Source organism: Pinus tabuliformis, chromosome 8, assembly GCF_031772625.1.
Source record: "Pinus tabuliformis cultivar Carrire ecotype Pingquan chromosome 8, CPIR1, whole genome shotgun sequence".
NCBI classification, from domain to species: domain Eukaryota; kingdom Viridiplantae; phylum Streptophyta; class Pinopsida; order Pinales; family Pinaceae; genus Pinus; species Pinus tabuliformis.
The window spans coordinates 142,899,203-142,926,530 of NC_142294.1; the positions used below are offsets into that span (position 1 = coordinate 142,899,203).

Sequence of the window (27,328 nt, forward strand, 5' to 3'; positions counted from 1 at the left end):
TGGGTTGACGACCCAAGAGATTTGCACAATTTCTGGGCAGAGCAGCTGACTGCTGCCCAGATTTGAGGAAATTCTGGGCTGAGCAGCCCTGCTAAGGAAAATTGCACAATTCTTGCTGGGAGTGTTGACTAGAAGGATTGTTCAATCCTGGAGCCTAGCAGGCTACCAAATAGGATTGCACAATTTCTGGAGGGAAGGCTGGTTGCCCTCCAAAAATGCACAATTTTCTAGGGGAAGCTACTCAGCCTGTAGCTGGACCAAGTCCGGGTGAACAACCTGTGAAGGGAATGCATCAAGCTATGATCGACAGGCTGCCTTTGTGCAAGAAAAACACTGAAGCTAGTGAACTTGATGAAGCAAGGAAAGTTGTTGTGAAGGTTGGAAGGGAGGCTCCAAAATGAAGCTTATGAAAAATTTTGGAGGGTGGTTGTAGTTGCTACAACAAGGGTTAAAGCCTACACATGATGTGCCCGGTAGCACATTTCCATCTTGACCACTCGACAAAGAAGTCGTCTCATCCTACTAGAAATTCTAATGGTGTGGCAATGCATGTCTATTGGTACCTCATCCCCTCCAAATTCCACTGCACTTGCCTTAGCTCATTGTGGTCTGACTTTTCTTCCTAGTCTGTCTCCTCCTAGGCCACCTGTAACTCTACAACCCTTGTTTCTACTCATCGGTCATATGGATATCCACCCCTGGTTCTCTATGGTGCAACATCTGTGTCATCCATGCATGTTAACGATTAGCACTCTATACCATAGAAAAAAAAAACAAATACTATTTTTCATTGTTGCTTTAAGGTGTATCCTTGACACTAACATATAGGACTAGGATTCACCAATCGTGTCATTGCATTATTCTCCTTTTCTATCACCGTTACAGATTTCCTTAGGGCCAACCTTGGAAGGTTGCGACATTCACCACTCTTTTTTCACATCCTAACTTGTGCAGTAGAGCCTACCCTTCATGGTCACCCTATAATATTAGTCTCCACATTGTTTTCCATGCTACAGTTATTCATAGGTTCAGGGATGCTCTTTAGTACTGGCCATAACATCATATTTGAGCCTCATGCCTCTCTTTGTATATCATTTCTGGCAGTCACCCTATAAGGGGTCCCCACACTTTTTTATCATGTTGTTTTATGGTCACCAATGCTCATGGTCCTCAATGTCTTGCTAGATGTTGTCATATAGGTTCTTTCCTTCATTTCAATCGCCAGATTTGTAACTATGATAAACCTATTTCCCTTACATTAGCCTTGCCTCCATATCGCAACTTTCCATCACATTTTAGAGAGAACGTTTGATGAGTGGATTTCCATTTCTAGACACTTCACCACTACTTTCTTCTTTGCTTAGGGTCAGTTCCATCGATCACCCTCGGAACAAGATGCATATTGTTGTACCACTCATCGCTCTAGAACAAAATTCCTTTTGGCCTTTCGATTTATGTTTATTAAACAATGAAAATCTCAAACTCCTTTAGCTATATTTTTGTGCTCATTAAATTTATACAAAAATGTCAAGTCCATTTTGGTCCTCTTTTCATGACTCGTTAAACTCATGAAAATCCAAAATTCTTTTTCTTCCATATTTTCATGCTTGCAAAACCTATATGAAAATGTTGATTTCTTTCCATCCTTTCCTGCTTATTAAGTAAATTTAAAGTTAGTGAGTGCTATGTTTTCCATTCTCAAGCTCATTAAACTGTGAGAAGGACACAAATTGTACTTTTATCTCTTTTTCGACCTCTTTATAAAACTAATGAGAAAGGAACCCGTTGAGCTTACTTGTCTTCTCCTTTGTGCTCATTAAACCATGAAGGGGATACACTATAAAAAAGGGGGCGGGGGGGAGTCTTTTTAAATTTCGCATCTTTGTCTTGACAATTGTATGTCACCCTTAAACATAGCACTTGTTCGAGTCATACTATTACAATTGGTTTTTGCTGAAATTTTGAACCACGCCTTCAACTTAAGTCAAGTAACTCCATTGATTGAGTCAGTATCTCACCAAATTGGTTACACTTATAGTCTATGGGCTTTAGCGATACGTCCCTTGTCACCATCGTGTCTATCGATATTCTTCAATTTATCCCGCCAAGTTCACTATTATGTTGTTCCATTATATGTTCATGGGAAATATCAATTAAGAGTCAACCATGTGCACATATCATCATACATTTTGTGTCATCTATACCTGTGTCAGTTGTACATTAGTTCTTCCTTTTCTATCATCCTAAAACTTATCTTGGTGTAAATTTTGTGTCAATGATGGGGGATACATTAGGGCCCTCCTTCAACAGATCACTTCCCGTCGACTTCAACACCTTATCTAGGATGTAGATCTAGAAATAATTTAGTATCTTGGAGCTTGCAGTCATCAATTGTGGGTTTCCTCGTTGTTTGCATTGGTTTTTCATCATTGACCTATGTTCACTGATTCTATAGAGTGCTTGACTTCCACTCATTCATTCACACTCTATAGACTGTGTTGCATACCTTGGGAACCATTTTTGTTATCAATGGTCTCCCTCACGTTTGTTAATGGGAAACCTCAATGCATGGTAATCAGATGGTCTCCCTACATGCTTGACCTCAACTCATTGATTTACATGTAATAGTGTTGTACCATCAGGATGTGTCGAAGACCCTGGGGTATCAAGGCCACTTCACTCATGATCATTTCCTCCCCCAAGTTGTGATTAGAGACTATGTTATGTACTTTGAGGGCCATCATTAGAGGAACTGACATCAATGTCCAGTCCCACTGATAACTATTTTTCTAGATATCTACATTGTATCATGACTATTCCTTGATGACATCAGTCCTTAGCATGCTTTTTGGGCATCGATGCTCTCTTCTCTCAATAGTGAGTATGGGTATGCATACCTCGGGGATGCACATATTTGTGTATCTAACTATACTTTTGAGTCTCTGCAGGTCTCTTGTTCACGATCTCTCTTTCTACCTCACTCATTGTTTTACTTATTGTAATGTATTTCGACCATCATATTCTCTTCTAACCTCATACATTAGGCCCACATCTATTATAGCTCAAAAATCCACCCCTAGGATTAAGAAAACAAGAACAACCCTTGGTAAGTCAAAGGGTCAAATTGTGATTGGTGAAACATCAATAAAAATGGTGCTTTGAGGGATCAATGCTCTTGCTTACTGGTGGGGGGAAAACTAGAAGGCGTAGCAATGCTCCTGCCTATTGTTGGGGGCCAAACTAGTAGCCTATCAATGCCCTCTTTGCACTTGATCTGAAATCCCGATCGAAATTGATACTAGTTCATTAACTTTTTAAAAGTGTATGCATATATTTAAAATCACCTTAAAAAGAGCTCAATTTAAAAGACATAGGCAACTTGAAAGGAAATTTCAACAAATAAAAATTTACAATAAAACAAACAAGAGAAAATGACACCAACACATTGATAACAGAGTTCGGCTATATTCAAGCCTATGTCTCCGGGCCCAATGTCTAGTGGGGAGGCCTCTTTATTAAAATGCTCAAAATGATTGTACATCAAAATATAAGCTCCATCTCATCAAAATAATGCTACCAATGCGTTCAGAAGGCCTCAAAACCCTAGTTTAGGCTCTTCTCGTGCTAAAAAAGGTCTCCAAAAGGCCACAATAAGGCAAACACACTCTCTGTTGCAACTCAAAAGGAATTGGCATTGTAAAATATTCAACAAATCAACGTATGGGCCAATGGTTGGGCACGTTGATCTTATAAAGACCCTAGTCAGGGGTTCAATCCACAATGGGTGCAATTTGTTTTGATTCGACGGGAGGTCATATTACATATATGGAAAACATTAAATTTTTAACAAGGATTTGGTGGTGGGGTCAACGGACCTGCCACCCCACCATACCACAGTCTATCGAATATATTAAACTTATGGCCCTAGGACTTATCCATTGCATAGAGGTTTACGATAAAATGGCAGAGTGGATAACATTGGCGGTTGACAAATATGGCGGAGCCGCCAACAATGGCAGGCTACACCTTTTTTTTTAATGCCATTTGAACCTTATCACCTTAAATATAATACGACACTAATACATTTAACAACGAATACATATGGTATAACGGTGAGGCATGAAATTTGTCTATATTAGGCCAGGGGATAAAATCCCTCCAAATTTGGTCCTCAATCCACAATTTTGGCTGATAACACAAGGCCATATGGCCTTCATGGATTGGACCATGTGGCACCAATCCATTGGTCCATGTGTTACCAATCACATAGTGATGCCTTTCGAGTTCTGGACATGCCACTTGTCAACTGGAACCATGAGCCTGGAACCCTGACCACCAGAACCATGAATTGACCGTTGACTACCAAAATCCTGGGTGTTGACTTTGAATTTGACCTGTTGACATTTTCCCCTCCTTGGACCTAAAATTTGACTAGATGTAACTTCGTCATACGATATCCTTTTTTTCTCGTTCAATTTGTGTTGGATTCCAAATGAAGAAATCTACCCAATTGAGCCGGTTTGAAAAGTTTTTGACAACTTTTATTTTTAAGCATTTTTCGAAACTTTGAGCATCTTTTGGATCCTTCGGATCACTCCTTGATCATTTTGGATCATTCGTACCCACTAAGACCTTTTGGACCACCAAAAGGTTGTATAAATTATTTAAAGGTGAAGAAAATGTCTCTCAGCCTACCCGGTATCTTTGGAATAACATGTTCTGAATCTGTACATGTTACTCATCCACACAATCATCAGTACAACATAAAAATTGCAAAGCACATTGTTCCATTTTACATCGATATCTACATCCATGTTTGTTGTTATCAACCACATACTACTGAATATAAACAATATGAATAACAACACTGAACATACTGACATAAATGAAACTATACCCTGCTGACTCTTCATAACTGGAACACAACTCAACTTATCATGCAATGATACTTGTTGTACAATTTCAGATTCCTTAAGCACATTTTTATGATTTGTTTTAGTTGTTTTATGCTTAAGTGTCGTTGATGGTACAAACATAGTTTTACTTGCATAAGCTTCCCTCTTTAACTATTCCACTGTTTGAAAAGATTTTGTTTCCTTTATAGGATGAGAATGCACAATATATTCAATTCCCTTTCAAACAAGTGATACTAATTTTTTCCCTTGTAGAATATTGATTTCCAATAATATAAATATGGACTACCTAAGACCATTCCACATGCATCTAGTGGTACTACATCACATGTTACCTTATCCACAAATTGAGATGTAATTGCAAATTGTAACACACACTGCTTAGTTACTTGCAACTTATGACTTTTACTCATCCAATTCAATGTATAAGGTTTATGATGCATTTTAATTTTTAACCCCAACTGCTTAACCATTTCCTTAGAAATTAAGTTAACTTGAGATCCACTATCAATTAAAGTGTCGATCTTAGTTTTCTTCATAATGACCCTTATGTGAAATAACTTGCATCTCTTCTTATCACAAGAATTATCAAAATCAATACCATCATCAGATTTACTGCCAAACCTACTACAATTTGAGCCTCATCGCCTGATTCTGAACCCAAATCTGTTGGCGCTATTGCTGCTGCAACTTTTTGCTTACCCTTCTTTCCTTTAGACCACTTTGGTCACTTGTCGGGGTGTAGTTTCCAACAATTTTCTTCATCATGCCCTTCATTCTTGCAATTATTGCAAGAGAGCTTCTCATCTTCCATCTTAATGGAATTTGTCCTCTTGGCTTTTCCCTTGCCTTTGCCCTCTTTTCTGGACAATGATTCCGATGATACACCAACTCTAGATTTTCTTGCTTCAATGTAAGTTGCTTGAACAACCACTTCATCCAGGTTAGTAGGAATAAACATGAATATAGCATTACAAATATATTCAGGTAATCATCCTATATATTAGAGTTTCTTGTGTATGTAAGGGAATATCAAGCATTAACAATTTCTAGCGAAATTCATCTGTGTATTCCTGCACTGATTATCCTTTCTTAACTTTCCAAATTTGCCATTATATTAAGGCTTTATCCTTATATCCCAATGGGTAGCATTGCTTTATAAGTGCAGAAATAAAATCATGCCATGATGGAAAAATCTTACCAATTTTTTGAGTCCTATTTTGTAACTTACTCTGCCACCATATGAGTGATGTGCCTTCTAGATGAAGAAAAACCAATCGAATGTTGACCACATCATCATAAATCTGCTGCACACTACACTACACCTCCACCTGTCTAATCCAGTTATCAAGTTTCTCAGCATTGATTTCACCATTATACATGAGTAAGTTGAATTTCACATCCAATTTAATCAAAGGTTTTGGAGAAGATGATTTAGGTTGACCACCAAAAAGAGAATATAAAAGATCTTTTTCATCATCATCAATTTTTATCTTTTTACCTAAATCAGATGGTTCTTCATCTTTAGGCTTTTCTAAATGTTATGCCTCAGCTTCCTCATCTTTAGGATTATCCTCTTCCTTCAACTTTTTGAACTCACGGTACATCTCGTCAACCATGGATCGTAATGTCATGAAAGAATCCACAAAGCCTACATCAGATCTAAAAGGATGATGACCTCTTCCTTCTTCAATCATCTCTTCTTCTCGACTTTTCCTTCTTCTCGAGCCAACTTCTGGATTTCCTTCAACAAGTTCTCCTTCACCACGTCTCGACTTGCTCTTGGTGATCATGCACACTTAAACCAAACTATTAATAACCACTCTAATACAAATTGATCTGAAATCCCGATCAAAATTGATACTGGTTCATTAAATTTTTAAAAATGTTTGCATATATTTAAAATCACCATTAAAAAGATATCAATCTAAAAGACATAAAAACTTGAAAGGAAATTGCAGCAAATAAAAATTCACAATAAACCACACAAGGAAAATGATGCCAACATGTTGATAATAGAGTTCGGCTATCTTCAAGCCTACGTCCTAGGGCCCATTCTTTAGTGGGGAAGCCTCTTTATTAAAATGCTCAAAATGATTGTACATCAAAATATAAGCTCCAACTCATCAAAATAATACTACAAGTGCATTAAGAAGGCCTCAAAACCCTTGTCTGGGCTCTTACCATGCTAAAAAGGTCTCCAAATGGCCATAATTTTCCAAAAACACTCTCCGCTACAACTCAAAAGGAATTGACACTAAAAAATATTTAACAAATCAACTTATGGCCCAATGGTTGGGCGTGTTGGTCTTATAAAGACCTCGGTTGGGAGTTCGATCCACAATGGGTGTGATTTGCTTTGATTCGGCGGGAGGCTATATTACATATATGGCAAACATTATTTCCTTAACAAGGATTTGCTGGCGGGGTCAACGAACCGCCACCCCACCATACCACGATATATAAAATATATTAAAGTTATGGCCGTAGGCCTTATCCATGGTGCGAAGGTGTATGTTAAAATGGTGGAGCGGATAACGTTGGCGGTTGAAAAATATGGCAGAGATGCCAAAAATGGCGAGCTTCGCCTTTTTTTTATTCCATTTGAACCTTATCACCTTAAATATAATTCAGTGCCAATACGTTCAACAACGAATACATATGGTATAACGGTGATGCACGCAGCTCATCAGCGATAGGGCAGGGGATAGAATCCCTCCAAGTTTGGTCCTCGACCCATAATTTTCACTGATAGCACAATGCCATATGGCCTTCACAGATTGGACCATGTAGCACCAATCCATTGGTCCATGTGCTACCAATCACACAGTGACACCTGTTGAGTTCTAGATGCGCCACTTGTCAACTGAAACCATGAGCCTAGAACCTCGACCGTTGGAACCATGAGTTGACCGTTGACAGCGGCAACCCTAGTTGACTTTGACTTTGACCTATTGACTTTTTTCCCTTCTTGGACTTGAACTTTCACTGGTTGTAACTTCATCATACAATATCCTTTTTCGCCCGTTCAAGTTGCGTTCTATTCAGAACGACGAAATCTACAAAATGGAGATGGCTTGAAAATCATCTCATAAATTTGATTTTTAAGCATTTTCTGAAACTTTGAGCATCTTTTGGATCCTCTGGATCACTCCTTGATCATTTCGAATCAACATTAGAGTTCCGAAACATAGTGAAACTTCGACTAAATAAGCATGGATTCAGTCTAGTTTAACAACTTTGATTAAAATAATCATTGATTTGGTCTAACTTAATCATCTCCTATGATATGGTCAACAAATTTTCTAGGTTCAATGAAGATAAATCATGAGGAAAATCTATATAAACAAAGCTCTTCACTAGTTAAATGGGAGAATAAATGAACTATGTCGAAGTGTTTTCAGTCTACATCCATGATAAACTTGTGCATACAGGAGCCAATTAGTGGGCATATTGGTTAGGAAGAAGACCAAAGACAAAGGCTTGGAGGACTCGACTATGTACTCCTATTTATATTAGATTTTTCAGTAATAAAATATTCTCCCCATTTACCATATTCCATGTTTTTCATATATAATATGGTTGAGGTATATTTTGTTATGCACTAATATTATTTTGCAAGTAGATTGGTTGGTTCCTTTCTTTGTGTGTAGGTCACTCAGGAGATCAAGAGAAAATATCTGGAGGAGATATTCCTAAGAGTTGGCTTCACCAAATAGGGACTAGGATTCTAGTGTTACAAAAGTAAGCCTTGACTTTATGCTTCTGATTTAATGTTCATGGGATTGTCCTTTTAGCTTAGCTCCACTTCTTTGTTCACAAACACACACACACACACACATTGTTTGGGCAGGCTTTGGGAAAACCGAGTTGGGTCTAAAGTAACCTAGTACTGTAGATAAAAATTTTCCTTCAAAAAACTCTCACATGAACTAGTTATCTCTTCAATGGGAGGAAACCCCTCAATCATCGTCTTCTGCTACTAAGGTCACCAATATGTAGATTCCCGAACCTGAAATGCCATAACCAAAAATCATCTAAGCAATTTTCTTTTTAAGCAAATGAGTCATCATGTCTATCATACTTCATGGTAAGGGGATACATCTTATTCTTTTTCATCTTTTCTCTGATAATCATTACATTATACATTATATATATTTTTATTAACATAGCCAACACTAAGAATATTGTGTTTCAAATCTAGGGCATAGTGCAAATTTGGTACATGTCTTTTCCAACCTTGTTTGGTGAGGATGTTGACTATTCCTTTTTCCCATAACTTTTAGAATATTATTTGACCCCACTTTGACTTTAGTCCTTGTGGATCATCCATATTTGCAATTACGCTTATGTTGCATGTCAAACAAGTACTACATCCACTATTTATAAGCCAAATATCATTAGATGACTCTTCAATAATATTACATGTAAGAAATGAAAAAAAATCACACTTCTCAAATGAAAAGTTTTCATCTTGTCTATTAAGATCTGCTTTCTTCTTTTTACATTCATGTGCATAATGAACAAACTTATTACAATAAAGTCACTTAAGTTTTGATTAGTTATATTTTTTATTTGACTGTGAAATTTTATAGTTGCCCCCCTTGAACTATGAGGATTTTTTATTTGATCTTTATTCTTATTCTTAACCTTTTCTTTATTTGTTACTTTTGTTGCCCTTGTCTTTGCCTCTTGATCTTGATCCTCCTCTACCTCTTAGGATGGAAACTTGCTATTTGAGTGTGTTTTCCAAAGATTTATCATTCTTGTTTATTCGAGATTCATGTGATAGCAAGGATTCAAAAAACTCGTCTACAGATGGTTGTGATAGACTTTTAGACTCTTCAATGGTTACGACTACCGCATAAAACTTCTAAGAGAAGGTTCTCAGAACCTTGTCTTTCAGTTTATGATTTGAAAACTCTTTACCATTCATCCTTAGTTGAACTGACATTGTTTATAACTTGGGTCATGTATTGGTCTATGGACATTGACTCCATCTTTAAACTCTCAAAATTTATCCTCATTCTCTGCACCTTAGCTGTCTTCGCCTTCATCATGCTCTGATAATTAGACTCTAAGATGTCCCAAGCTATTTTAGAAAACTTTGCTATTGAGATATTGGGAAATCTAGTGTCATCCATATTATTTTGGATGGAAAAAAGTTTTTTCATCCTTCATTCTATTATCTATTTGTAGTTAATCCTTTTATACGTTTATCAAAACTTATTCGGTTGCCTGATTAGTAACTTTGTATAAGCACAAATTACAATATCCTAGACATCATGAAAATGTAACAAGTTCTTCATTTTAATCACCCAAACTTATGATCTTTTTAATCTATAATTGGAAAATATTTCCACTTAAAGCCATATATCTTTCCTTTTTTCCAAAACATTTTTTCTCTCTTAAAAAAATAAAATAAAACCAAAATCTTTTCAATATTTTTGAATAAAAAACCTTCACCTAGTTCACTTTTAAAAAACAATCATAATTAAATCAAAATTTTATTATCCAAATAATATTAATTAAATCAAATTTTCATTATCCTTGATACTTCCAAACAATGATAGTGGCTTACGATAGCGAACAAGGCATGACATTGGTTAAGAACAAGCTCGGGTGCAAACGAACTTTGTGCGGATGGTGGCCACATCAAATCCTCAGTGAGCATCATTGTCACAGTGGGTGGCTATAGCAATTTTTGACATTGAAACAAATTACTTCTCAACTTGAGGAAACACAAGGTCGGGTAGAAATAAACTATATTGATTCTCCCCTTACATTTATCATTGTTTTGTTTACAACCTTTACTGCTTTAATTAATATTTTCATTCATGTACTTTCATTTGCATAAATAACAACAAAAATAATGGATCAACCACAATATACTATAATTTTTTTGGCACAATTCTTTCCACCTAGGTTCAATTTTTGCAAGTGATATGACAAGATTTGATGTAATGGCTTTGAGATTCTCATAACTCTTCTCCTTTATGTTGATGATATTGTTCTTTTGGTAAAGAGCCATGATGATCTTAACAATCAACTAAGAATCCTCCAAGATTATTGCTCCAATATGAATATGATTGTTAACATTGACAAAACTAAAATCATGATAATTAAATCCGAAAAAATTACCTATGATAGTTTCGTTTACGATAATAACTACTTGGAGGAAGCTCCTTCATACAAACATCTGGGAATTGACGTCCATTATCAACTCAATTGGAATTATAGCATTGAAAAAATAATAAATGAAGGATGAAAAACCTAGTATGAACTTGAAAACATTTGTAATTCATCAGATCTTTGGATTTAGGATATAAAAAGTTCCTATTCCAGACTCTTTTCACCTATGTTGTGTTATATGGATGTGAGGTTTGGGGTTGCAGTATATCCAAAGAATCATGGAGGAAGATTGAGAATATCTAAAAGTAGTTTATAACCTACAATCTCAAGATTAAAGGATATAGTCCCTACTCTATCCTCCTAATTGAAGCTAGTCTTCCTCTATTGAAAACATGACTATGACTAGGTATATCACATATAAGAATAATCTATACAACATGGAGGCCAAAATGTTTCCTAAAACTACTTCTAACTCTAGCCAAAATCCTCACCTTCAGTGCAAGTGAAGATGACGTAAGGATGCCCAATATTGGCTAGACCATTGGGTGATAAAGGAGTAGGTCATCTTGCAAAATAAGGATAATATTAAAAATATTTTTACTTCCAAATTTAAGGAGAAGTTATGTAACCATAAAGAGTTAGAGGGAAAAAGGAAACTAAGATATTATAAGGTGGTGATCAACCTCAATTTTCAAAACTATAATGATTTATCTGTCTTCACTAGTGTTAAGAAGAAAATGAACATTGCTAAGATAAGAACTAATTTTCATGAGCTTCATAATAAAATTGGGTGTTGGCCTACTCCCAAAATTCCATGGGAATAAAGAGTTTGTCATTTGTGCGATACTAAGAGAGTTGAAGATGAAAAGCTCTTTCTCTTAGATTTTCAAACTTATAGTAAAATCCATTCTACTTTTCAAATTATTTGTCACACTACCAATCTTCTTGACATATTAAGACAACAAAACTATGGTGATCTCATAACACTTCTCTAACTTCTCTTCAAGCATAGAAATAATATGTTAATTTTTTTTATATTAATTGGTCTTAGTGGACATTAATCATAATCATCATCAATTAAATTTACCAAACAAACAATTTAGATCGTGTTGAAAATCGTCCGGCTCCGGCTACCGGAAATCTCTCCCTCTTCCACCACCATCTCTCAGCTCCACCACCACCTTTCTCCGCCACCCTCCCTGACCGCCCTGACATTCCCTGACATCCCTGACCGATCGCCTGACATCCCTGACCGATCGGGGAGTAATTCCTGCGGCGAGTAATGAGCTGGAATTCGGAGAATTCATGCGGGGAGTAATTCCCTCCATTCGAAATTTCCACCCGCGCCCATTCAAGCTCTGATGCTCTGCGCTTCCGCCTCTGCGAACTCACCCGCGCCCATTCAAGCTCTGATGCTCTGCGCGCACCCCTCTGCGAACTCCTTCCGCACTGCAGCTCGGAGGCCAGGTACTCTTCGCTTTGCTTTGCTATCAGTTCGCAGTGTTCATCCTTCGAAATTTCGATCGGGGTTTGTAATTCAGGGGGGTTTGTAATGCCTAGGTAGACTACGCCCATTATAAATTATAATACTCTACAACCCATGGCCACAGTGGCCAGGTGGAAATCAATTGCTGTCTTTCAATGTATCATATTTTTGGCGTTGCAGATAAATTAAAATTGCAAGTGTGCAATGGAAGAGTCATTCAATCTGGGTATAGTGAAGTGAGGCATTCAGGTTTTAAAAATGTGAATTCTATCTAGGCATAGCTAAGTTGAGACATTTAAATATTCCGTGAAGTCTTGCCCCATTTCAGAATAACAAGAATTCCGTGAAGTCTTGCCCCATTTCAGAATAACAATATTTTCACATGAATCATAATCAGCCAGTGTCTCGCCGACTGAACGTTCCATTTACTAACAGATGAACCCATCCACCATTCTTTAGGTAATTCAATCTGTACCTCGACGTTGAGGCATTTAAATATTTATAATTTTCAATTCTACCTTCAGGAGAGTACTAAAAGGCCTTGACTTAATTAATCACAAGAATTCGGTGACATATATTTGACAACAAACATCAAGCATCGGTCCACAATAACGATACGTTTTTACATGAACCATAATCAGCTAATATTCCCATCCATCAAATGTAGGTTTCATTCACTTATAGAGGAATCTATCCACCATTATATGCAGTGTCCCTATGAGTAAGCATAAAAATAGCAAATCTTAAAAGGCTAACCAAAACTAAAGCAAATGATCTATTTCACATCAACATCTGCATTTCCCAATATAATTGGAAAAAAGAAAAGAATAATCACGCTGTATAATCTTAAATTAATTTTCAGATTCCTAATTTGTTGAAACTGCGTTTATAAATCTCTCCATATGTAAGGCAATCACCATCTCCCAATTACAAGATACAACAAATATTACATTGTCATCAAGGCAAAGGCACAGACAGGGCAATATGAACTGCTTTTGAAGTCATCATTTAGCACATGCAAAAGACAGTTTGTCCTTGCTTTCTTTTAGGGAACTAACTTAAAGATGTGATCAAAAGTATCTTAGCTGCAGCAGTTGCTTTTCTGTTGAAGTGGTTTTCCTTTCATTTCAACAGTACCTATTTGGCTGTTGTTCGAGGTAGTTTGGCCACCCACCCTGTGAAAACTCAGCCAAGAAATTATAAAAATTGTTAACCCATCTTTAACAAGATGAATGTATTTATTGTCAAAATAAAAGTCTTGAAGCAAATACAAACAGTTCATTCCAATGAAGCTTGTAGCAATCGGTGGTAGACTCATAGATGAGAAAACACATACAATACTCTTACTACCTCTTCTTTATTTCCCTGGCCATTGTGAGGAATGCTTGCTCAACGTTGGTTGCATCTTTAGCGCTTGTCTCCAAAAATGGGATTCCCACATCATTGGCGAAGGCCTGCAGTCTCTAAATATATAAGAGAAGAGGCCTAGAATGGAAGAGTAAAGAGAAAATGGATAGGATTCTTGGATCCCGACTTGCACAATATCACACCATAAAGGTTGATGTTAAATTCTGGATGACCAGAAAGTGATAAGATATATTATAAATAAAGATTTATGTCAAAAGTGGGAAAGTAAAGTGCGAGGTAAATGGTACATGTCTTGCACAAAGAGATCCAGTTCCATTCACCAGCTAAAAACTTGCAGACAGATCTAGATGCATTTCCATGATTGTGAGAGTGCAATAATACAATTTACTATATACCTTAGCCATTTGTTGCTCCACCGCTCTCTTCTCCGCCAAATCACATTTGTTTCCAACGAGGATCTTGTTTACATTATCACTCGTATATCTTTCAATCTCAGTCAACCAGTGTTTGACATGATCGAAACTATCCATATCTGTAATATCATAGACAATCTGCAACAAAAGAATCTTACAAATTATAGCTCGATTCCAAACGATGTTAATCACAATAGCTACCTCTTTCTGTAAAAATGTAATGATGCATTAAGTAAACCTTTGCAACTGTATCAACAGGAAAAGAGATTGATTGGCATTGGGTTGAATAGAGACTAATAAACACCAAAATAGAAAGTACTTATAACAGAAATACTTTGATCTGCGCAGGAACAGTCAACCAAGATATTATTTAATAAAAATTTCTCCTATTTATCTACGAGCAAACAAAAGGCTAACGAACTTGTATGGATAACAAGAAACAATGGGATTCCGTGAGAGAAATTTAAATTCCAAATGTTGCAGCCATAAGAAGATCGTTGTGAAGATAAAAGCAGCCCTATTACAAATGTTGTAGCCATAAGAAGATCACTGTGAAGATACAAGCAGCCCTATTACAGAGGAAACTGATATTAGTAGGAAACTAAAGATTAGATGTATTGGGCCCACATGATACTGCCCACCCTACACATCAAGGCTTTACAACAGCAACTAAGGGCCAGCCCATACAATAACACAAGGGGTTGTATTTACAAGAGACTGCAGGGCCATTTTTCCCATCATTCCAACACCGTCTTATCCTCAACTAATGAGCACTTTTCCATATTGTTGACAATAGTTAAAACTCTCTTTAACATTATTTATTATATTTGGTTATCCACTAAAGACCTAATAGGTGGGACCCACTTATAAAGAATTTTTTTGGCCACAACAACGCTACCTCTAAAATCAAGTTTGTCTCTCTGGCTCCCCTGCCTCCCTTGTAGAGGGAACGTTCACATCTTTTTCTTGGTAGCTGTTGCAGAGCCTCATGGAAATAGCCCACCACTTTTCCATGTTGCCTTCCCTTATAATTACCCTCAGCAGGCACATGAGTTCATTCATATGTTTGAGTGGTATTCAAATAGGGAAATTGATGATGGAGCAAATGAAGATGCCATTCTGCAACCCATCAATTAAAAAGATGAGCCGCAGGAAATTGAAGAACACCACTGAAACTTATGTGCTGTTGGGTGTTTATATTGTATTCCAACTTGCAGTCTTGGGGTCTCCGTTGAGCATTCACTCTGATAATCCCTCTCCCTCTCAGCTGCAGAGTTGTGGACATGGCAACTCTTGGGTTCCTCTTCACATTTATAGTGGACTACATATGTCCAAATTACTACATATGTCTTATGCATGTTTAGTGGACTGTTTTTTTTCTTTTTACTGGTTTCCATGTGCATGTGTAGGTTTGCCTTGTACATGTTGAAGGGGTCACTCTTCTTTCAAAGCATTGACTTTCCAATCAGGACGGGTTTGGAAACACTTGCGCATGAGCTGCTCCAGCCATATTGCAATATCATCTGATGTGTTTCGTGATGCCACGACCCATGCAACAGGCACCCCGCTTTGTTGTTCATCAAATGCCACGAGTGTATACAACTGATACTGTCATTTTCAACATTACATAAATTCAAATACAAGTTATTAATCATTTTGAATGGATACAACTTAAATAAATATATTCAATAAATCATTGGCATCTGACTTACCCCATATTTGTTTGTGTTAAATGTTGAATCCATGGCTATTAAGCTATTGTGCGATAGCTTGACCATTGTCTCCAACATCCACTTTGTTTGAATCCCTATTATAAAAGGGACCTCCACACCATTGGGCTTTTGGTAAAAGAAAAAATCTTCCCGATGCTTTTGATACCAAAGGTTTACACTCATTTCATCCTTTTTGTGAAGTTGATAATTTCCCTTCGCCAACCTATTATAAATGTTTACAATATCTTTCCTGCATAAGAAGAAATCTCTATCTCGAGTTGCCACATCGATGTCAACATGTCTCTTAACGTGGGTTCTATACACTACATCAATAGGCACTCCCAAAAAGAAACAACTCTCTACATATGCAACAATGTCCCTCGAAAGCCTTGGCCTAAGCAAGGCCCTGGTCTCACCTGAAGTGTCACATTGACCATGACAAGCCCAACCTTCCCCATCTACATGTTCATACATATTGAAAGTTAATATTGCTCTATCAGGAATTTCATGCATAACTTTCACAATAAAGTGGCATTGGCAACCCCTCTTCTGCACAAATGAAGTCCTTCGTTTCGCTGAAAGATTTCCTCTTTTGTCCTCTGGGCCAAATGAACAATAATAGCTAAACCAAAAATTTAAATTGTTAGTACATACAAAGAAAGATAACCGTGGTTTCAAAAGATCTAAACAATATATATTTTAAATACTCACATATCATATTGCAATGCAGCAGTAGATCTTTCTTTTGGTTTACCCTTTGTTTTTCGTACGAATTTACATGGAGCAATAGGATTTTCTTCCTCTCCTTTTATAAAGTCAGCAACTCGTCGTAACGGAATTACAACAACACGATCAATACCATTGTTTTTTGTATTTATTTCTGTCCAAACCAAGTCTTTATTAGAGAAAGTCATTTTTCCTTTGAGGTCTTGCACCTCAAGATCCATGATATATTGCCATTTCTTTCGCTTGCCCATTTTGAACTAATCTGGTCAAACAATATGCAAGGACATCAAAACCAAAATTTCGATCTTAGCAAGTTATTCAACATATATATAAATATAAAACCTCTTTTATGCTTTTTTTGAGGTCTAAAATATCAATCACTCAATGATGACAAAAATAAATAGCACAAAAGGATGCAAAAAATTTGGGATGCAAGCATTTCCTTTAAGATGTTGCTTTTTGCCTCATTCATTTTCAACAAGGCATTCCTTAAAGGAAAGATTCCTTTGACAACATGAACAGATGCAAAGATTTAGTTACAAAACCGTGTTTTCTGCTTACCTAACTCTGAAGCATCCCGCAGAAATTATTAAGTATTATAAAGAGAAGACACATCATATACTTAGTAACAACTGGGGTATCCCAGTGTGTCAAAATAAAGGTACACATAAGATTCCATTGCTCAACTCAACCAGATTTTGATAATATATTTGGATTACTGCATGCCAGACACCTTGTTTAATAAGCTTCATTTTCCCATGAAGATGCCAAAATATTATGTCAATTTTTTTGACTGAAATGTTTACTGTGACTATGTGGTGTTGATGGTCTATCAATTTCTTCCTCCAACTAGTCTTGAAATAAAACCAGACAGGGGCATGCCCTTCAAACTTGATATTTGAACCTGGGCCATCATTACAGCAAGTGCTCCAACTTGTGACTAGACCACAGCCTGGTGGACATATTTTGTCAATTAATTATGAATATTTATGTGCTGGTCTGCTTTAAAAAATTAGTACTGGCAATATTTTTTCTCTACAGTATTTCTTTTGTCAATTGTATTTCTTTAAACTGTGCTTGGGATGGGGGTGGCACAGTGGGAGGGGAAGCAGTCTATTCAAATTTCAACAGTTTTCTCCAGATTGCTTCCCACTTTGAAATTGCATTGTCTGATTTGTACTTGTTTAACTTGTGGGTTCATATATTTTTGAATGCATATAGCATTTCCAAGTTTCCTTATTGACAAATCTCAAGGGGTGTACCCTTACATGTTTTGCACCAATGCTTTGTGCAAAGGTCTGAAAAATATTTTGTATTTGAAGATCACTCTATTTTTTTGAAGTTTCCATTTTTCTACCTGGCAATTAAAATGATGCTGATATAAGTTATTCATTTTCTTCAGGCAATGTCTAATTGATCTGGCATTATGAATTTAAATCATATCAGGAAGAAAATAGACATAAGTTTCCAAATCATGCTTATTTTCCTGTCCTGGACCTGCTATTGACTTCATCTGGTGTTTCTAGAGCAACTGGCAATGCAGGCTCGAATATTTTCCCATTTTAATTATTATTTTTGCTAATTTGATCCCAGTTTAGACCACCAAAGTTTTCTCAAATTGTTTAAATCTTGGATTCCATTCCTTCATAAAGTTGTTATACAAGACACTTTTAACCATGAAAGAAAGAAAGCGTCATTTACTCTATCTCGCACACTCGTTAAAGAAATTTCTCTTTAAAAATTTAGCATAGAGTAATTCCAATTGTTTATTTCTGGTAAACTAGCTCTAGTACCATCCTAGAATTCTTCTTCTAAATTCCCCAAGTAAAATGCTAATATTCACATATAAGGTGCAACTTCTGCATTTAAATATAAGATTTTCACTACTACTGTTCATGCAAACTGGAATATGACCAAAACCATGCAATGAATTACCTTAGATTTCCTTGCCATTACAATGTGATTGTCTATTATGATCTTATAATCTAGGTACTCTTCCCCAAGCATGTTGAATTTTGACACAGGGCAACAAGACTTTGTGTATTAAAATGCTCCCTCTAGATCAAATCCATCCTTTATCTGAGCTGGACTACTCCAGCCCTGACAACTTCACTGATTTCAAGCAGCTTTTATATTGTTTTGGTGCTCCTCCTTTGCAAGATCTTCAGAAGTCTTCCTATCTTAGATCTTCAGAGTATCATCTTCATTGACTACCCTCAATCTAGTCAGATGCTTCCCAAAATTACAGAGATAGTTATTATCCCACTAATTACAGAGGTAGTTAATATCCCACTAATTACAGAGGTAGTTATTATCCCACTAATTACTTAGAAGTTAGAACTGCATATTAAAAATTAAAATTTATGCAGGTTAGTTAGTGGCTGGGTTTTTGGCTGGGGAATATGAACCCACTTGCTGGTGGATTACCACTTTGTCACCCTGATCCAAGCTAAAGTAGGTTTTTGGCTGGGAAAGGGGAACCTGCTAACACCATCCCCAAATGTGACGGTTCACATCATTCCTGACAAATAATTTTCTCCCCATATAGTCCATTCATACCCTGTAAGTTCTATCAGAGCAAAATACAATAAACTTTAGTAGTCATTCTGATCTATCAACTCAGTTATTATTAAATTTTGTAATCCAATGAAGTAATCTGCTGGAAATGAATGCCATCATGTGTACTGTTTTTAGCTATCTTTCTTTGTTCTGTAAATCATATGCATTGCAGGAGTGTGTATCTGTCATCTTCAACATTATTTTCATTGCATAATTTGCAATTCTTTCATTCCAAGGGTTTATTGGTGTAGTCAATTGGGGACTCTTGCAACGAAGGTTATGTAAGGTAATTTTGTGAATATTATCTTTGTATTCCCACTATAAAAACCTTTGTAGGTGCAGAGGAGGCATCAAGCTTGAGGAGAATTCAATTTCTGTTATAGCTCTTTTTTGGCAGTTAGGGGCTCAATACTGCTAGGACAATGTACCCATTAGGGTAAGGGAACCCTCAAAGAACTTGATCCTTGTGATCTACGTTTCATTTCCATAATTGTGTTTCTAATAGAAAATAAAGCAAGCATACTATATAAAAGTTAACCATAAACACAAGATGCTGGGTTTCTCTAAGCTACTGCATGTTGTTCATCGTGAAATACTGAAGATTAAGCAAACAGAGAAATTAGTGCCTGAAATGGACTACACACCGAGTTCATGTATGGGTAAGAAGATTGTTCCTCACTCGCAGCAGAGCATGTTGTTTGTTCATTGTTAAGAAATTTGAAACCAATATAAAACGATTTAAGGAATCACTAGCCCATTACAGGTCCAATGGGCAGTTGAACAAAGAGAATGAGAACGAAATTAAAATGAGTGGTAGTTGGGCTACAGATCGAACTGCGGGAAAACAATTCGTTACGCATGAACAATATGGGGAATAGCTACAAGCACCTGAAGCCATTCTCTATATGGTATACATGCAAGCAGATCGAGGATGTAGGTTTGTTGACGAACTTAAGTCATTTGGCAGTGATTGAGTGCTTAATATAGTGTAATGGATTAACCCATGCATATCACAATTATGCCATTCGCACCCACATCGCTCGATTCTCCTTGCAAAATGAACCGAGAGTATAAACATAAAAACAACCACCACAGGGAAAGGGAGGACATCGAGTAAACGATTAAAAGAAGACATAGACAGAGGATGCAGCAAATAGCAATATGCAGCTAGCAGCTGAGGTTGACAGTGAATTTCACGGCTCTGATAGTGAAGGGTACCTGCGCGCTGAAGAGTTCCTGGCCTCCGAGCTGCAGAGCGGTACCTCAGCACAGCGGAATCGCAATTCAGAGCGGAAGTGAGCTGCAGAGCGGAATCGCGCCGGTTCGAAATGGTCAATTCAGAGCGGGAAGTGAGCCGCAGAGCGGAATCGCGCCGGTTCGAAATGGTCACCCGCGCGCCATGAATTCCAGCTCGTCGCTGATGGGTCAGGGATGTCAGGCGGTTTAACTGCATTCTGATTTTTTTGTCAGGGAATGCAGGGAAGAATGCAGGGAATGTCAGGGCTGTCAGGGGAGGGTGGCGGAGAAAGAGGGTGGTGGAGCGGGGAGATGGTGGTGGAGAGTGGAGAGTTTACCGATCGCCGGAGCCGGACGATTTTCCGGCCGATGCCGGAAAAGGGGCCATTCTACAGCCTCCGTAGACTACTCCGAAGAATTTTTGGCAGAGGTTGTTATGATCCTATCTCACACTGATCCGACATCCCACCTGTAATTCTAACGCTGATTTTATATTCTATTTGTATTTCTCACCCCCATTCGAAAATATCGAGTGAAGCCTAATTTGCAGTACCATTTATTTGTTCAGACAGATCAGGCACAGAGATGAGAACGAGGAAAATCCATGAAGTCTCGAATTTCTCCAGTAGCAATGCTGACTGCGTTCTTTACTGTGATCAGCAATATGCGTGTAACAGAAGCTGTGGGTTCTTACAGTGGGTCATATCAACTAGGGCCATGGACATTAGCTCCTGCAACATTTTATGGGGATGAAACTGCAGCAGCAACTATGGGTAATTTATTGCAGATTTGGAAATTTTAGATGTAATGTAGATAGCAGGAATATTTCGGAAATTTTGGGAATATTTGAAAATTCTTGATGGGAATATTTTGAAGATTTGAAAATATTTCGAAATGTGATAGATTTGGAAAAAATTTAGAGAATTTGGTAAATTATGGTAAATGGCAATGTCAAACAATTAACTTCACTCCTGTAGTCTTTGAAAATATTCCCAAAATCTACCATCCAGTTAAATTCAACTATAATTTATTTAATAGTATGTGATTACTGAGTGAAATGCCGAGTAATTTGATGATTATATTGCAGGTGGTTCTTGTGGATACGGGAATTTGTTCAACAATGGCTACGGCACTCAGACAACGGCTCTGAGCACATCGTTATACAATGGAGGATATGGGTGCGGGCAGTGTTTCCAAATAAGGTGCGTTCAGTCAAAATGGTGTTTTCTAGGCTCTCCCATCACCACCATCACTGCTACAAACTTGTGTCCTCCCAACTGGTCTGAAGATTCCAACAATGGCGGATGGTGCAATCCTCCTCGCCAGCACTTTGACATGGCCAAGCCCGCGTTCATGAACATAGCTGACTGGCACGGTGGCATTGTCCCTGTCATGTATCGAAGGTTCGAGCAATTCCATAGCCATTTCATTTTCCTACTATCTTTTTCTTATTGAATGAATGTGAATGATCATGATAGTATTGCCGGTAATTGCAGGGTTCCGTGCACAAGTAGTGGGGGTATAAAATTCCAATTCCAAGGGAACTCGTGGTGGCTTCTGGTGTACGTGATGAATGTTGGGGGTGCAGGAGATGTGAGTGCCGTGGCTGTGAAAGACAGTTATACTGGGTGTTTGAGCATGAGCAACAACTAGGGAGCGTCTTATCAAGTTTTCACTCGCCTGCAAGGCCAATCCCTGTCCTTCAGAGTCGCCTCTTACACTACAGGAGCCGCCATAGTTGCTTACAATGTGGCTCCTGCTATCTGGAGTTTTGGAGGAACTTATCAGGCTGCAGCCAACTTCCGCTGACATCACATCCTAAGATATGATTTGAAATTTCTTATGATGTCATTTAATGCAACGTACTTGTAATATTTCTCTCAGTACTGCATTGATCAACATGGTCAGTTATTTGCAATGTGAAATTATGTGTTGTTTCAATATTGATGGAAAAGCAAAGGAGGAAAAACACAAAATTCACATAAAAATAAATTTTTATTAATTACAAACTTAATTCACATATATTTATTGTTTTTTTTTCTTGTTTTTTGTCTTTTATAAACAAGGCCGCATTGCTAGCAATCCCTATGACTTAGTTGTTAACTATTGTGTGCAAAATTGACGCATTTTACCCATAAATCTGTCATGTAGTTCACTGTATCATTGAATTTATTGAGTATGAGTGGACAAGATGAAATTGACCCATATTGCCAAGTGAAAGAAGAGAAGTTTGTCCTATGAAAAAACATGATTGGCATTCATACTTATTCTAAATAATTATGAAGTGGGAGAATCTTGTGAAAACATAGAACTGTTTTTAATATTGTAACATCAATTTCTATTTATAAAAGGAAATGTATAAACAATTGCCAAGTCTAATCCTTGTTTTTAGGCACAAAAAATAGAAGTTACTAGTGGTCTTGAATAGGCATTACTTAGGAAAAGCCTATTACAAAAGCAATCAAATGTTTCATTTTTAGGTCACATTTTTTGTTTCTCGGTAAATTATTAATTTCTTAAAAAACCTTTTTCTATTTGAGCATTTCTTAAAGAAACCATTTCATCACTAACTTCATTTTCAACCAACCAAACTATTTAAGTTTGGTGTGAAGTTGTGGATGTTGAAGTAGTTGTGTGGACATAATAATTGATTGAGAAAAACCAACTAAAATTGCATTGAGATTCATCTAAACATATAAGAAGGGCATACATATCACAATGTAGTTGAAAATGTAAATAATCCGTGTGAATGGTTTTGAAAGTAGATTAAATAGAAAGGTATTTTTCTTTGGAGTATTCAAAAATATTGTCCTCTATTTTTCATGGTGATCTGTAGACATTGAACCAAACAGATACAAGGAATTTAAAAGTAAGAAAAAATGTGAAATAAGCACATAAACATCTCACTAAACAAACCTTTTGAATTATAACATGCATACAATTCAGTTGCAAAACATTATAAATATGATATACTTTTATTATGAGTCCATTCATTCAAGTAGTCTTTTGATTTCAAATCTTGACTACTCTAGGAGTTTTGGCATTCCTATGTTGGCTCATGGATACATTTCTAGTCATTTGTTCATAAAGTTGGTTATGAAGTCTTGCTTTCAACATTTTTTATTGGTTTCAAATCCAAAATTGAACCATCACTAATAAATAATTAATTTGATTAACCATTCTTAAAAAAAAACAACACCATCTAAAACAACCCAATAGTAAAAAATAGATTTTCGGGATTCAACTTTACCATTTTTCCTTAAATTCAAAAAAGAAATAAATTCAGAAAAGCCCATGTATATTAGGCAAAGAATTAATAGCTATTAGTGTCACTACTCCAAAGGATATCTCATTATGATTAATATTCCTCTTATTCATAACCAAGGAGTAAAGCTTAAGGCACCTCTAAATTTATGCCTCTAAGGTTAAGGCAATGCTATATATGGCAGTGTTCACATGCACATTTATAATTTGATTTGGTTGCAATTACACTTCAAATTTCACATCGAACAATGAAACTCCATTACCATAAATCTTGGATTGGTATTGATAAATAGCCTTTGGAAAAGGCAAAGGAGTTCGTAACTATTTTTATTGATTTTTTTGCATCCAGCTAAACGTTTCCAGGTTACCTATTTGATAACTTCCAAACTTCAATTTCCAATTTTGGTATTGAATATTGCTCATTAATATTACACATCATGTTTCAAAAAGTACAAACTTGAAAAAAATACAGACCTATTAGATGTATTGACAGCTAATATGCTGATAGCTAACTACATAGTGTCCAGCTAAACGTTTCCAGGTTACCTATTTGATAAACTTCCAAACTTCAATTTCCAATTTTGGTATTGAATATTGCTCATTAATATCACACATCATGTTTCAAAAAGTACAAACTTGAAAAAAATACAGACCTATTAAATGTATTGACAGCTAATACACTGATAGCTAACTGCATAATGCCAAGTATGTTGATAGCTATAATGCCAAGTACAATAATGACGCAATAAAATACATATCCAAATAAATAAATTAAATTAACAATAAATAAAAATAAACTCAAATGTTATATTGTGAACTTTGTAAAATCACCTTTAATTTCTGGTGAGCTGACGAGCTAATTGAAAATCAACGTCCACACAAAAGCGAATGCGTTACTACTGCCTGCAGTAAAGTAATAACAATGACTCAATTAAAAATATATAAAAGCCACACTTACTAAGTATGAAATAGTGCGGACTTTAAATTGACTTACCTTTTCTCTAACTAACTACTCTAGACAAACTCACACTCACTTCTCATATTGGGCTCTACTTTACTCAACTCTCAACTCATCTCTTGTAGAGCATGCTCATGAGAATAATTACAATTTTTAGTAAATATTGCACCAATTTGATATTTAAAATTTGAGAATAATTACCATTTTTAATAAATATTACACCAATTTGATATTTAAAATTTGTTTTGTATAAAGTTGAATCAAACAAACAACACTAGTGTTATAGAAAGATTGGAACGGCTGATGTTTCAATGATCTTTTATTATACAGAATAAGGTGTATAAATAATGTCACTAGCTCTGTTGCTAAGAGTTTGATCAAGGAGGAGACTAAGCATGTGTTAGTAAAGTACTCTTTGATTATATGGCAATTTTTTTTGGGTAACATTGAAAGAATATTCTGACCTATTCTTCTTTTCTGCGTGCATCAGGTGCATCATGTATATGCTTTTCCACTGGCTAAACATGGAATAGAGTATTTTTGGGGTATATTTAATATTGTGTTGAAATTTAGAAGCTTAGAAAAGAATTGTCCACTATAAATAATTTATTTTAAAATATTGAATTTGAAGTTTATGTTTTTAGGTGCCATGAAATAAGAAAGGTGATTATGTCTTATTTATGTACGAAATATCTTATCTTGGGTGTTCTAAGATGTATTTATAAATTCTTTAATATCTTATAGAGGCTTTCTAAGATGTATTGATAAATGTTTTAAAATTTCGTTTAGTGGTAAGATGTTTAAGAAGCGTAAGTAATTTATTTAAAAATATTGAATTTGAAGTTTTTGTTTTTAGATACTCGGAAATAAGAATGGTCTAGTTGGAGGGGGTGTGAGTTAGTATGAAAGGTGATTATGGCATTTTTGTGATTAAGGCATTTTTTAACCGAGAAATATTTTAAGTGTTCTAGGCTTTTGCTCACGAGATGTATTATAAATGTTTTAAAATTTTGTGTTACAAGATTTTGCTAACGAGATGTATTGATAAATGTTTTAAAATTTTGTTGGTATTAATAGGTATTGAGTAATTCAATGATTTATAATAAATGTTTTAAAATTTTATTAGTTGCTAATAGGTATTGAGTAATTTAGTTATTCATATAATGATTTATTTTGTAGGTTTGGTAGGACTACATTTTTATCATGTCTAATTTTTCATTTCGATTGGGGATAGCACAAGATTTGAACCCAAGATTTTTGGTTCGGTGAAACTTCATTTCCACTGCAATTGTGAATTGAGCTACCCCAAGCCGAACATTCATATAATGATTTTATTGTAAAAAGTTTTAATAATTTATTATGTTAATTAGTAGAGTATGTGTGTTTTCATAGACTTGTAGTCAAATCACTACCCCGAGGTGGGTCCTTTGTCCCACAAACAAGAGGGTATCATACAACAATTTGGTGTCTGGCAATGACCTTAAAATTGGATTTTATATATATATATATATATATATATATATATATATATATATTCTTTTCACAAAAAATATTTTAATAACATACCCCTTTGCGATTAATTCAACATCATATAATTATATAATTATATATTTAATAGTATTAAATTTATATTTTGACATAAAGAAGTTAAATATTTATAATATTTCATTATATATCTTTTTCTTATTTTTGTTGTTCAAAAAACTTTCATTATATTTTTAGGAAAGCATAACTTACAAAATTGATTTCAACAATCCCCGCTCTCTCATTCTGACCAGACTTGTTGAGATTGGGGACTGGAGAATACCATAGAAGACATTATTTTCAAAAGACATTCTAGTCTTAGCATACTAGGAGTGAACCAAAAGGAGACCAGAACTAACAACAACACATCAAGGAGGGGGATGGGGGGGTAGTACAAGGGGAGCTGCAAAGTAACCAACATGATCATGCATATGGAAATCAATGTGTTCCATTTGCACTTCCAAGCTGTGAAGGTGGTCATTAGTGTGGCAGTGGCTATGATGAAGGCTATCCAACTGTTCCAGAATTTCATTTTGACTATATTGGATATCATTGAAATAGGCCATAATTTCATTGCAATCTTCATACCTGTGGTCCCTGAGAATGTCCATATTGATTTGAATATTTCATAGCTGCTCTACAATGGATTCCATGGTAGCAGGAGCCATTATGTGACCTAGAGAGCGAGCTGGAGAAATAGCTTCGACATCCTCAGTTTCCTGACTTATCGAGTTGGCAGAGGACAAACGATGGGCTGTCTCAGGATACCCTGCCTGGACATACTGCCCCCCCTCGCCTAGCGAGGGTGACCCTGTTAGTGGGGATTATTGATTTTGGCAGAACTTGACTTCCAATTGTGAGGAGCATCCGAGGGGAAATGTTCACATAACTTGCAATAAGAAATATAATAACTAGGACCAAGAAAATGCTGCCTTGAATGAGTGTACACCAGAACCCCAACCCCACAAGCTATGAAATAGGAAGGGAAATCATCCGCCTAGATCGGAGAGTTGTACTGGGCATACCCCACCCACGAT

General features: G+C 36.2%; 2 protein-coding genes across 2 annotated transcripts; one reads left to right on the forward strand and one right to left on the reverse strand.

Annotated features, from left to right (window-relative positions):
- Window positions 1-13,475: 13,475 nt before the first annotated feature.
- Window positions 13,476-18,092, reverse strand: LOC149234522 (uncharacterized). The gene is made up of 5 exons (XM_089460984.1): window positions 16,025-18,092; window positions 15,771-15,920; window positions 14,295-14,519; window positions 13,882-13,985; window positions 13,476-13,706 (listed from the first exon to the last, which is right to left on the reverse strand). Exons 1-5 carry the CDS (start codon window positions 16,535-16,537, stop codon window positions 13,613-13,615), a joined length of 1,086 nt encoding a protein of 361 aa, XP_089317110.1. The 5' UTR covers window positions 16,538-18,092; the 3' UTR covers window positions 13,476-13,612.
- A 2,378-nt stretch (window positions 18,093-20,470) lies between these two features.
- Window positions 20,471-22,444, forward strand: LOC149234523 (expansin-A18-like). The gene is made up of 5 exons (XM_089460985.1): window positions 20,471-20,604; window positions 20,780-21,016; window positions 21,206-21,318; window positions 21,633-21,948; window positions 22,042-22,444. Exons 1-5 carry the CDS (start codon window positions 20,471-20,473, stop codon window positions 22,196-22,198), a joined length of 957 nt encoding a protein of 318 aa, XP_089317111.1. The 3' UTR covers window positions 22,199-22,444.
- Window positions 22,445-27,328: the final 4,884 nt, after the last annotated feature.